Source organism: Drosophila sulfurigaster, chromosome 3 (assembly GCF_023558435.1).
Source record: "Drosophila sulfurigaster albostrigata strain 15112-1811.04 chromosome 3, ASM2355843v2, whole genome shotgun sequence".
Taxonomy (NCBI): Eukaryota; Metazoa; Arthropoda; class Insecta; order Diptera; family Drosophilidae; genus Drosophila; species Drosophila sulfurigaster.
In genome coordinates, this window is record NC_084883.1 from 15,180,601 (window position 1) to 15,193,113 (window position 12,513).

General features: G+C 35.7%; 2 protein-coding genes and 1 long non-coding RNA gene across 3 annotated transcripts; 2 read left to right on the forward strand and 1 right to left on the reverse strand.

Annotated features, from left to right (window-relative positions):
- The first annotated feature begins 22 nt into the window (after positions 1-22).
- LOC133843632 (uncharacterized) lies at positions 23-948 on the forward strand. Its single transcript, XM_062277265.1, has 4 exons — positions 23-169; positions 227-465; positions 522-632; positions 700-948. The coding sequence occupies exons 1-4, from the start codon at positions 41-43 to the stop codon at positions 848-850; spliced, it is 630 nt and encodes a 209-aa protein (XP_062133249.1). The 5' UTR covers positions 23-40; the 3' UTR covers positions 851-948.
- Positions 949-950: 2 nt separating this feature from the next.
- On the reverse strand, positions 951-3,339 carry LOC133843631 (probable cytochrome P450 4p3). The gene is made up of 7 exons (XM_062277264.1): positions 3,050-3,339; positions 2,788-2,988; positions 2,459-2,540; positions 2,273-2,388; positions 1,825-2,086; positions 1,531-1,757; positions 951-1,471 (listed from the first exon to the last, which is right to left on the reverse strand). The coding sequence occupies exons 1-7, from the start codon at positions 3,240-3,242 to the stop codon at positions 966-968; spliced, it is 1,587 nt and encodes a 528-aa protein (XP_062133248.1). The 5' UTR covers positions 3,243-3,339; the 3' UTR covers positions 951-965.
- Positions 3,340-11,497: 8,158 nt separating this feature from the next.
- Positions 11,498-12,235, forward strand: LOC133843765 (uncharacterized). Its single transcript, XR_009894541.1, has 2 exons — positions 11,498-11,697; positions 11,758-12,235. It is a non-coding gene; the product is annotated as an uncharacterized LOC133843765 (long non-coding RNA).
- The last annotated feature ends 278 nt before the right edge of the window (positions 12,236-12,513 follow it).

A 12,513-nucleotide genomic window follows, 5' to 3' on the forward strand; every position in this document is an offset into this window, starting at 1 on the left:
TAGTCGGATATCTTCTGCTTGTTGCTTGTAGTCTGCAAACATGAAGCGCTGCGTGTGGTCTATCAGCTTGTTGAGTCTTTGTCTATTATTATCTGCACAGCAGAGCAAGCCAAGGAGTCGTGCCAGACGCTTTCTTATCTTTCCGCGACAAGCGCCGACGCGACATCAGGTATAAATAGAAATGAGTGCGCTCGTATAATCAGAACTGATGTAAATCCGTTTATAGTTTATTGCTGGCATAGGTATACCTGCGGATTTAACCTACGAATCTCTCACTGTTGGCCATGTGCTAAAAGCCGAGTTCTTTTTGCCCTACAATGCCAGTGTATACCGTCAAAATCCCTATCTACCAGAATATTTGCCGTCCAAAGTGTCCTTAAACGATGGCACAATTCGTCAATTGCAATCAATTGCCACAGATCTACGTTGGCAGATTTACGCTTATCTTGAGCATATGTTGAATGGGTGAGTGTTTGTGAAATTAAATATAAAAAATATATAATGATACAATATAATAACAGATATGGTTACAATGGGCACGAGTGCATGCTTCAAGCTATTTGCGAAGCAAACTCAATTCGATTTTCCAGACACTTTAGCGTGGTACAAGAGTTGCTGCACATAATGCTAAGGTAATAGAGTTCATTCTTTCACATTCAGTAGAAATTAAGGAAAATAAATGTAAACTATTTTCAACAGTCCATCATCAACGCTGAACAAGGACTCTCCGGAAGCCTACGAATTTCTACTGGCAGAGAAGACTGCAAGGAAGAGCGACGACTGTGAAATCTACGATTGCAACATGAAACTTTTGGATTGGATTTCAAAAGTAATACGGTTGAACGAATAACTTTATTAAACAAAATATAAATGAAGATTAGAGAATTAGGGATTACATATAATATTTTATTTATTTGGGCTTCAGTTTGACTACAGAAAAATGATTTATAAAATTGTTATTGAAATTATATACTATCTACACTATCTACTGTGTATTCAGCTTGACGTTTCACAATCTTAATGAAGACATCAGATTTGGTTCTGATTAAAATGCCTGCTAAGAACTTGAATTCTCTCGGGTTACTTACGGGCAATATTTCAAAATTTCGCAATATGTGAACCAGCAAAGTTTTCACTTCCAGCATAGCAAATTTTTGTCCAATACAATTGCGACGTCCTGCACTAAATGGAATAAATGCAAATGGATGTCTGTGTTCTGCGTTTTCTGGAAGGAATCGAGACGGAATCCATTCATCTGGGCTCTCAAAGTATTGGGGATTGCGGTGTATGTCGAATATATGCACGATAATCTGGGTGCCCTTCGGCAGAATCAAATTGTTGGCCAATTTCGTTTCCTCATGGCACTCTCGCATCATGCCGGGCACCGAGGGGCAAAGCCTTTGTGTTTCTTTGATGGCACATTCTAAATATTTCATTTGCGAAAGGGTGCGATTGTCCAGCTCACTGAGATCTGGAGAATATTTATAAATGATTTACATAACAGCTTTAATGAAAGGACTTTCAACATACCTTTGCTTGGAATTAGTTCAGAAATCTCCTCAAAGCAGCGTTGCTGCCATTGCGGATGATTAGCCAAATAGGCGAGAGTTAATATGAGATTCATAGATGTGGTATCGAAACCCTCAAACATGAAAGTATCCACTTCTTCACAAATGCCAGCGTGATCGATGAGTCCTTCCTTCTCAGCCATCAACATTGTGTCTAGCATTGCGTATCGTTGTTTAGTGTTCAAGTACCTAGAATATCAGTGAATATCAATGTTAAATTTGATCAGCAAAGAAAATAGAGGGTATTCCTTGATACCTTGATTCAATATCGTCTATTTCCTTTAGGTTGTCTTCATTGAAATTTTGTCTTCGTTTTTCAATGATACTGCTTGAGAAGGAATGCAGTTTATTAAGGGTAGGAATATCCTTGACACCATCTCCATAACGATTGTATAAAGCATCGCTGGACATCAGAGGATTTATAACTCTTTTTATAAAACTGTGCTCTGCTATTGTGATGTTACTTCGATATTCATCACCATCCGAACAATCGTCCAGTTTGACGCCCAGCGCCGTCTCTAAAAAGAAGAATGTGAATATAAAAAAGTAATGGTATTAAAATTATTAAATTAGTCAAGATTAAATTAGTAGTCTAATCTTTTTGATTAGAAAATATTCAATGAATATTGATTGTAGTAGTATTATCAATACTTATTAGTAATGATTTAATTGATATTGATAGTAGTAGCATTATCAATACTTACCGCAAATGCTGTTGAGCGTGAATCGCGGAATTATGTCATTTAAATTAATCTGACAAGGGCCATCTGTAGCATCTAACATATTCTGAATAAGGTCTATAACCTTAACGCTCTCCTGTCTGTATAATCGGGAAATAAATTTAATTAAATCAAAAAAAAGAAAACTCTAGTCATCAAATAAATACTCACTTAAATACATCTAGGAACTGTTCCAGTATTTTGAAATGAAATGCTGGAGTCAATAACTTGCGTCTACCATGCCAATACTGTCCTATGGGGCAAGAAAAATACTGTGTAAATAATTGTGTAAGTAAATAAATTAAATGATCAGTTTAAATATTGCAAAAATTTTATTTTGTTAGTTATGGAAAATATTTGAAGGTCAGGAAAAGCTTTATAGACACCGACGACAAGTACAATGCATGTTTCTGTTTAATGACCGACAAAGATTTAAATATAATAAAAATTACTTTCGTATGGAATCTATTTATGGAAGCTTATACAAAAAACGCACATACCAGTACTTGTTAATAAACCCGTTTTCAGAAAGGGCTGCAGAAACCGGTACATATCTCCTTTAGTAATCAAGTTATTATCATTTAAAATAAGTTCCGCATCGTCAGCATCAATAATGTTGTAAATTGGGAACCCAAAGACATATTGAACGTAGCTTCGCTTCAGTTCCTTAGCATAATCACGAGAATAATAAAACAATTGCTCTGTTCAAAAGTCGAAAATGAATGCTCAATTGAGTTGACAGATGGTGCTTCAAGTAATCACCTGAGGTCATTCCGAAAGTATCAAAAGTGTTGCCAAAAATAGTCGTGCCCTTTCCAGTAGCCACAGTTTTGTCCAAGGGTCCGCCATCAATGGTTTTGAATTTACGACATAATGCTAGGAGCACATAGTCTTTGCGTAGTCTAAAAGCATAAACGCTTAGCAGTCCAATTAGTATTGCGATAAAGATCCACATTGAAAAGTCAGTACTAAATTAGTATCACTTGTTTTTCAGACAAACTGCGCGGATAACACGACAATTCACTCAAGCGTTCGTTGCCGACTAAAATATGTAGATTAAAATTCTCAGAGGCCCGCTGTGGAATAATCGCTTTATAGTATATTGTTTATACAAATAATAAAACATAAGCAACTACAAACATACATACTGACGCTTTTGCAAACACAGCTTGACAATTGTTTAGTACATCTTACTTAATAAATATGTGGTATTTGAGATGTGCTTATTTTTTGGTAAGTTTCTAAATAAAAATTGTATTTCTTTTTTTATAACAAACAAAAATATAGAAATGAGAATTTGAAAAGCGTCTTTGCTTTTAAACTAAACGGAATATTGAAATTTGTCAGGCACAATCCATTAACAAGCTATGCAAAGCAGTCGTGGCGTTCAGCCGCCACACTGGACTGCTTGCTTTTGTTTAGCGGCCCTGGTTTACAATTGAAATGTGTTTTGATTCAAATCTTTTGAATTGAGTTTGCCCAAAGCATCGTTATGTGCAAACCGTTTATTTTTCAATATTGATAGCCAGTATGTTAGCTTTATAAATATTCAATTTTTTAAATATATAAAGTTCCATAACTGTCCACGCTAGTCAACACTTATTATATTAGAATGCAGTTTTTGTTGGTTTACAATTTGTATACGAAGCTTTCTGCCTCCTCAAATTTAAAATAATGAGTCTTGGGTTCTACTCTTCAGCACACTTTGACCTAGTGTCATCTAAATTTCACAACATAATTTCTCCTTCGGTGCGTTTGTATCAAGTATACGTAAGGTATTTCGCCATATATGCTTTCCAAACTCAAAACACAGTTTTAAAAATATTTTTTTTTTGCAAATAACATACATATGAAAGTTGACAACAAACAGCAATTTTCGATAATTTAATTTTTATTCCATAATAAATTGATAAAAAAGGTGTTAGCCAGTTCAAATTGTTTTTCATCTATATTGCATGCTAAGATTAATAAATATGAATATCTGCAATGAAACCTCTCAGACAATTACCAACCCGACAAAGTCCATCCAAAAAGAATGCCCGGCGAAAATAATATAATAAGAATTCAGAAAGCTTAAACCCAATGCTTCAATACGGCCGCCTGCAGTGACATCGATTTGATTGCATGGACATTGAAGGGACATAAGCGCCAAGATGAATTGGAGGAGTATGCAAATGACAACATACTGTCTTCTTTTACTTTCCAGGTGCAAAAGCTAAAGAGAATCCTTGTTGCATGGGGCAAGAGGGGAGCTTGTCCACCTGCGGCCTAAGCGTATGCAATAGCCAACAGCCAATATGCGAATGTGTGCGTGTATCCGTGTGTGTGTGTCCTCGATTGTCTCTTACAGTGTGTGTCGCGTTTCGATATTTTAATCTGTTTGCCGGCAGCTGCCACTGACAGGCTTAAGACGATATTCGCGCAATTTCTTTCTTCAGTTTTACATCGAAAAATTGCGCTGTCTGACAGTTTTTGTTTTACCAGCTCTTCTGTTTCCCATTTCCCATTTTCCACAATGCCATCTTCCGCTGTTTTCATATTTGTTTCATGTGCGGCAATCTATTCAACGCAACCCGAACACGATGCGAGTACACAAAACATGTACTCTCAACATGTCTTTGACCTCCAACGTGGTCTACACAGAGCGAAAAATTCAATTATATTAAAAAATACTGGTATATTCATAATCTTGATTGAATTGTAATATAATAATATGTATTTAGTCGTTAGTTGTCAACGCATTTGATATTAGTATTTGTTGCTGAAATTTCATCGTTATCTAAAAATATAATAAATACAAATTTTTATAATTACATTTATTTATAATGTTTAAAATTTTAATTTTTCGCAGTGTATTTAGGTGCGTGGGCTTTAAAATAAACTATATGCTGACAGAATTGCAAAATGAAAATCGTGCTGAATAAAATAAGAAAAAGGATTTTACAAGCAATAAATACAGTTAAAACTCAAGACAAATTGAGAAAAATAAGAAAGTATTTTATCGCATAAATGCAGTTACATTTAGGTGTTAAAATTCAAGCTACCAACCACAAACTATATGAATTATCATGTTAGATAAATACATATTCGAATGGTTCATTAATAGGTGCATAAAACGTGCTTCCTCTGCAAACATGTGCGACCATAAAAATGTCATAACTCAGCGAAAGACAACAATGCGAGAAGAAGGAAACCAAAATTCACCCAAGCGATGAATCCTGTGAGGGGAATCACATAAACCAAGAAAATAAACCACGTACTAAGCATTCGCTTGGGAGAGTCGATTGTCTGTCTGTCTAGTCGACGATTGAGGCCAAAATAATTTGTCATTATTTTGCATGGCAGCCAAAGTAACTTCAGAGAAAAAATATTGGTCAAACTTAAAAAAGTTTCAGTGCTCGATAGAGACGTGAGAGGGGAAGCAAAGGAAGGCCGTCGTCAGTTGTCAAAGTTAGAATTGTCAGCATGCCGCAGTTGTTCGACGAACAGAAATATTGTTTGTGAAATATTGCTAGATGATTTGCCAGTTGCAAGTCGAAGCTGTTAACATCTTAGCCACATAATAACTTCAGAAACAGTTCTCAATATTTTCCCGCAGCGAAAGTTAAAGCACTCACAAATGAGGGGGAGCTGGAACACCCAACTGTCATTTACTGGCTTTAACGTTGAGTAACAGCGAGAACAAAGTAACCAAAGGTCATATTGCCTTCCCTTGACACACTGCCTTGGCTTAGAGAATCGAATGTTGGCTTAATGACAAGTGCCGCTTAAAAGAGAAATAGAGAGAGAGACAGAGAAAACAAGCGTTGTCAACAACCACCAATAAACTTAAGCAACACTGTGCTAACATTTTTAAGTGATATAAAGTTGAAATTTTGATGGGTAAACCACATTAAGAATACAGAATGCTTAACCATAAAGTCGCAAAGTGACTTTGGTTTACACGTTGATAAAAATCAAAGACAGCTATAGCAACTTTAATGATGTTTTTCTTTGATCTGAGCACTTAAAGCTTTTGAGTTTTTAGCAGAAAACATTTGAATTTCTATTAAAACTTACCTTAATTTTTCGAGGCTTCCAATAACGCAGAACTTCTATTAAAATGAATAATATGTAGTTAAAGTGTAAATCAGTAAATAAATATTAAGCATTTTACCTTACCATATTCAAACATCATTTGACTACTTTTGAAAAAAAAACTTGTACTAAAATCAATAAATATCTCTTTAATTTAATTGCATTGGTTTGAATTTAACACATACTCGTACTCGTAATACATTACAGGAATTGTTTCATTGCCTTAAATTAAAGAAGATATTTCTGAAAAATTTTAAATTTACGATGTTTATACATCAGTTCTCCACAATCACAAACGCTCAATAAAGAGTAATATAATTGTTCAATGAGAAGTGCTCTAATTTTAAAACTCACTCAACCCAAGACACTTTAACTGACAACAAACAACATCGAATTGACAACTGACACCAAGATCGAAGAACAAACTAACAACATGTCAGCAGTCATTGGTCCTTTCTACTATGTTTTGCTCTATGAATCCATGTTCGAACTCAACTCAGCTGTAGTTAGAAATGATTGAGTATCCCCGTTTGCTGAGCTAATTTGATTGAAAAGGGTTTTCCACCAGTTTCCCTCACAACTTGCTCTCAAATGGAAGCAAACAAATAAAATCGACGATGCGCGTAAGCTCTGAACAAAAAACCGAATAACAAAATGTACTTTATCGGACTTTTTATACTCATTTTGTATTTTGGTTTATTTTCTTTATTATTTCGTTAATCCCACAGAAAAGTTTATGCTAGACATTTGAGCAACCCAAGCACAAGCGACCCAAATAAGGTTGCCAATTTGAAATTAATTAAACAACTATCCGAGATTTGTTTGTCAGTTCACATTAAGTGTGAGAGTTAAGTTGTTTTGCTCGACTTCTAGCAAATATATAGTATATATAATAAATAATCTTTCTTGTCATGGCGTCTAATCTATTATGAAAGAAGCATGATTAAGGAACCTATTTGATTTCTAGGAAATTTGAGCCTTTTGCCATCATCCTCGGTTGTCTGTGTGTTAATTTTCCTATTAAGTTCTGTTTGCCACATTGACGTAACTTAAATAAATCATGACAACAAATGGATCAAGAAATTTTGTTAAGCAATTTTAATGTTAGCAAATGAGATAATGTTTCAATACGTTACGCTTAATGATAAAATAATTTAACTAATAAATTAAATATTTTGTTCATATTTCTTAAGTTTATTTCTTAAGTTTAAGATTTTTTAATTTGAATGGGGCAATAATATTAAATTATACTACAAAAATTTATATATTTTCGCTTTAGTTTCAGTTATACTTTGTAATTTATTAACATGAGATTTTAACGAGTGTTAAAGGTTATAGTTATAAAAAGATTTTTATTAAAGTTTTTCTCTCTGTAAGATATTCATTGCTAACCAAACGCCATAAATCAAAGGTAAAAGTTTTCCTGTAACTTGACTGCTATCAAACATGTGTGCAACACATTTAAAGTAGCTCGAATTTTTCAAAGTAACTTCAACAGCAAACTCAACAATAATAAATTGACATCTTTTGGGTAAAATAAAATTTGAAAATTTTGAATTGCTTCGAGCAGGAATTAAATGTCAAGAGGGTGAAGAGTTAATGTCCAACGAGTTGAATGACTTTGTTGTTTCTTCGCTGCACTTTGCGTGACCTTCGACATAGTGTACAGACATTTAATGCTTGGAGATTTTTGCATGTATGCAAATTGTGATGCTGAGCTGAATTTTCTATGAATGTTGGTGTTAAATGCAGCGCAGCAAATGTGTGTTGAACTTATGATAAGGACTTTGACTCTTAACAATATGCTTTTCATTCCAATGTTGTTGTTTCGCTTGGCTTTAATCTTTTGAATGCTTGTCGCATTTAAGCGTTGGACTCGTAACTATGTGACAATCCAGGCGAATGTCCTTTTTTACTACGCTACCAATATTGCGAATTCGAACAACGAATTCAGTTTGTGTGTGTTTTTAGTGTGTGAATCTCCATCTGCATTGATGGTCGACGTGTGTCCTCCATTTGCCACTTTGACTTTGATGTGGGTCTATTTTTATATGCTCTCGAAAATTCAGCCGTTTCTTTTTTATTTGTCGTGTTTTGCGCAGGCAATAAACGTAATCAATTTGAGTGTCGCACTTTGATATCTGTGCAAATTTCCTTCGAATTTGCCACGCATCAACGCATTTTGGTGGCCGTCCTCAGAGGATTAGATGGGATTTCGACGAGATTCACTTCATTTTCATAATTATTCCAAGCTTTTGCTTGGCCACACTTAATTGGCCCAACGCAGTCTAAGCTATGTTCTTAATTACTGACAGCCAGCTGCTACTTCAATCTCTCTTGTCGCACGAGGCGTATACGCAATTTGAGTTGTACGTTCGCTGGCATTTGTTCGTCTTACCAGACATGGTGTCGAATTTGAAGTTTCACCAACTCGTCTACCCTTTCCCTGCAATTAGGCAACAACGCAAAAGGCGTGTGGCATGTGGCGAAGTGCGGAATCCCCGCAGCTCACATGAAGTTTCCACCTCCACTTCCACTTCCAACCGAAACCACATAAACCACCCGTGGTGTCAACTCCCCCTCATCTCAGCCTGTGATTACTCCCAAAAGGTAGTTGGCGGTTTGCACACAAAGCCAACTTACAATCCCTTTCGCTTGCTAAAGATAAATTCAGAGCCCGCTGCTTTTGTGGACTTGACCACTTGACCGAAGGGTAATAAAGTTGTAAATGCTTAAAATAGACTTGAACCCGAGAGGCCAGCATAAATTGGATGGCTAGCTGGGGGACATGCTGGAAGTGTGCGAGCCTCCGGCTTGCCAATAAACTGAATGTGTCTGTGTGTGAGTAAGGGAGGAGGAATTCCCTCCCTTTCCACGCAACAAGCGTGGCAAACGGTGTGTAATTTCAGCTTAATATATCGCAAGTCAGCAGGTGATGATTTTTGGTTTTGTGCGTGACTGTTCGACTGCCAGCCCCAAATGGGGCGTGTGATTACTCTCATGTAGCGTAAGTGTTATGGCTGCACAATTCACTTTATCGATTTGAATCTATTGAATTGGCCTAATTGAAATTTGTGGTACATCGACGTGCAGCCATAAAGATAAACCCATGAAATGTGTAATGCTTTTAGGCATTTATTGTCAACAAGTTAAATGCAATTCATTGAAAAGTCTTCTACTGTTAAATGCATTTTAAATGCAATTATAAATGAGCTTGTCTTAAACGATTTGCTATTAATAATTTAAAGTTAAACGCTGTCACTTATATGGTTTTTTAAATAATGCATTTGTTGACTTCTTTCCTAATTTCGCAATTTAATTGATTTTAATTAACGTCAACGTAATTAACTTGACATGGCCACATTCTTCAACCCTAACTAATTGGTCACTTAGGCAACTTATTTATAGCGACCATTTCCAAGTCTAAGAATACTTCAAATAGTTTTCAGCAAATCAAAGCATATAAGAAACATTTATACAAACACAATTAAGTTGAAGAGTATTACAACTGGTTGCCAAAAGATCAAGTTTGTTTTAGATTTTGGCCACTACCACTTTTTCCCCACAAAACACTGTCTTTATGATTCCTGAAAATGTTGGTGCAATGAGGTAAAAATTTTAAAAGGTAATTTCAGAGATATTTAATTGCTTTGACTGATACTCTGGTATATTTTTAACATAATAGCATATCGATATACCAAATAATAGTATTTGGTATATTTTAGTGTATTTTGGGCCTACTAACGTAATGTATTTTTAGACTAATACCAAAATTGTTATTTTAGGTAGTATATTGATATATAAAATATAGCTTTTGGAATATCATAGTATTTTAAATGATATATATGGTATATTTTAAGTATAATTCCTTACTTTTGGGCAGCGGGTATCTCACAGTCGAGCACTCTCGACTGTAGCTTGCTTTGTATTTAAAATGCATAGCCAGCTGTCAAACCAAAGAAGTTTACGTTTGCGCTACGTTTCCGTTCCATTCCGTTTCATTCCGTTGCCCTGTCAGCAAGCAAGAAAATGCCGATGCCATCTGTAGACGACCTCCACATACACACAAGCACACACATGCAGCTGCCTACGTGTTTCATCTGTGTATGTGTGTGTGACTGTTGTGTCTGTGTGTCGCCCCAAAAGTGCCCTCATGCTTATTGAGTGCCAATTTTTATATCGTTAATGTGTTTATATGAATGTGCCTGTATGTTAGGTATATTTTGTATGTATGTGGATTAGAGGCATCTTTCTGCTTTTCTTGTTGTTCTTTTGCCTGTCGCTCTTCGCAATTTACGATTAACACAGTCTCCCTTTCGCCCTCTCCTACGCCTTGTGCACCTTGTGGTTTTTTGTATTTACATTTAGGTTGTGCGTCTGAAATCGTTTTATTTATTTGCCACAGTCAACCTTTACCCCACTGAAATTGCCTTACACACTCACACACATATGTTTTATATGCCTTTGTCATTTGCCATTATTATTATTGCGTGGTAGGAGTTTTATTTGTGTGCGTTTGTTATTCTACATTCATTATGGCTTCTTGTATTGTTGTTCTTATTGTTGCTGTGGCTTTTAAGTGTCAAGGCACTTGGCGCCGTTCCTTAAATGAATATTAATGCGCGTTTAAATAAGAAATGAATAACTAAACGCATTACGAGTATTTCATTTATTATTGCCACCTTGTTAATGATCCTGCGAAACAGTTAACTAAGCTAAGCATTCCAGGGAATCATAATTATTTATTTAAACTCAATGCTACCCAAGGGAAAAAGGAATCTTAGTCTCGTCGAGCGTTTAACGCAGGTAAAGCGTTTAAATTTTCTTTTCTTGGAAACCCAAATTGTGGGCAAATTCTGATATAAAATATGTGCGCCAATAACAAGGGTCGTAGCATAAAAATGAAATAAAAAAAAAATCAGTATACTTTATTGTTTTACGGGTATCGAATTGCCTTTTGCATAACATCAATATAAATTGTGAAATAAAATGATTTAGCATTAGACGCCTTGCAAGGGGTATTATATGTTATTTTCTAATAAATTGTGGAATATATTTTGGGATTGCTTTAAGAATTAAATAAGACTTCGATTAAATTTGATTAAGTATAAACTTAAATGTCACGACTAAATGTGATAGCACTCACTTAACAATAGTAGGTGACAGTCTGTTAAATTCATGGCACTTTGCCAGAGCCAATTAAATGCATGGAATTTGCATATTTGATAAGCACTTGGTCAACTAATTAGTGGAATTTACAGCTACGAGTGAGAGTGCTCGCATAAAATCAAGTTATTATTCGAATTGATGCAGTCCGAGATAACAAGACAAAAGTGAGCCACTGAACATTAAAATTCAAAAGTAAATAGCTAACGAATCAAAGAAATGGCCAGAAATAGAATTGAAATTCAAAACCATAAAACCAAAAAGTGAGCAAGTTTCTGGCAGAGCGGAAAACATTCGGGAAAGTTAATAAAGCCAAGGATAAGCACTCCAGCTCTGCCCTGATGACAACTTGACGTAGCAGAAGCTGAAGCAGCCACGGTAGCATCATCATCAACATTTCATCTCATCATCTCGCAACCGCAGAGCTCAGTGATGCGACAAGCTGAGGACGCGAAAAGCGGGTTTATTTTTATTTTTTTTAATAAGTCAAAAGAAAATAAATAAGTATGAAGTCATTCCCGTTGCCAACTGTCAACACAGTTCTGATGATGAAGATGAAGAAGACAGTTGTTGTTATGGCGAAGGAATTTTGTACAATTTCGTGACAGATCAACGCCTTTTAGATTTCGTAGAGGTAATTTCATTTATGCAACTGTCACAGCAACAAACTCAATCAAATAAACGTGAATATGCGAGCCGATTTCAGCTGATTGAGTCAACATAATTTGCCAATGGCCGGAAATCGACTCCGGGCAAAAATAAACAGTGCTTAAAAGCCACACTCAATTTGCTTGCTTACGCCCATCTCACCTTATGTCGTGCCGCCGGCCAAATCAATTAATCTCCTTCAAGCTTATCGGTCACAACATTGTCCAGGCAGCAGCTACAAACGACAAATCGAATACTAAAGCCGATTTTCGACGCTCCCATTTTCCGGTTTCGATTTTGCGGTCACAATCAGTTGCCACACAATGTTAAGGCTC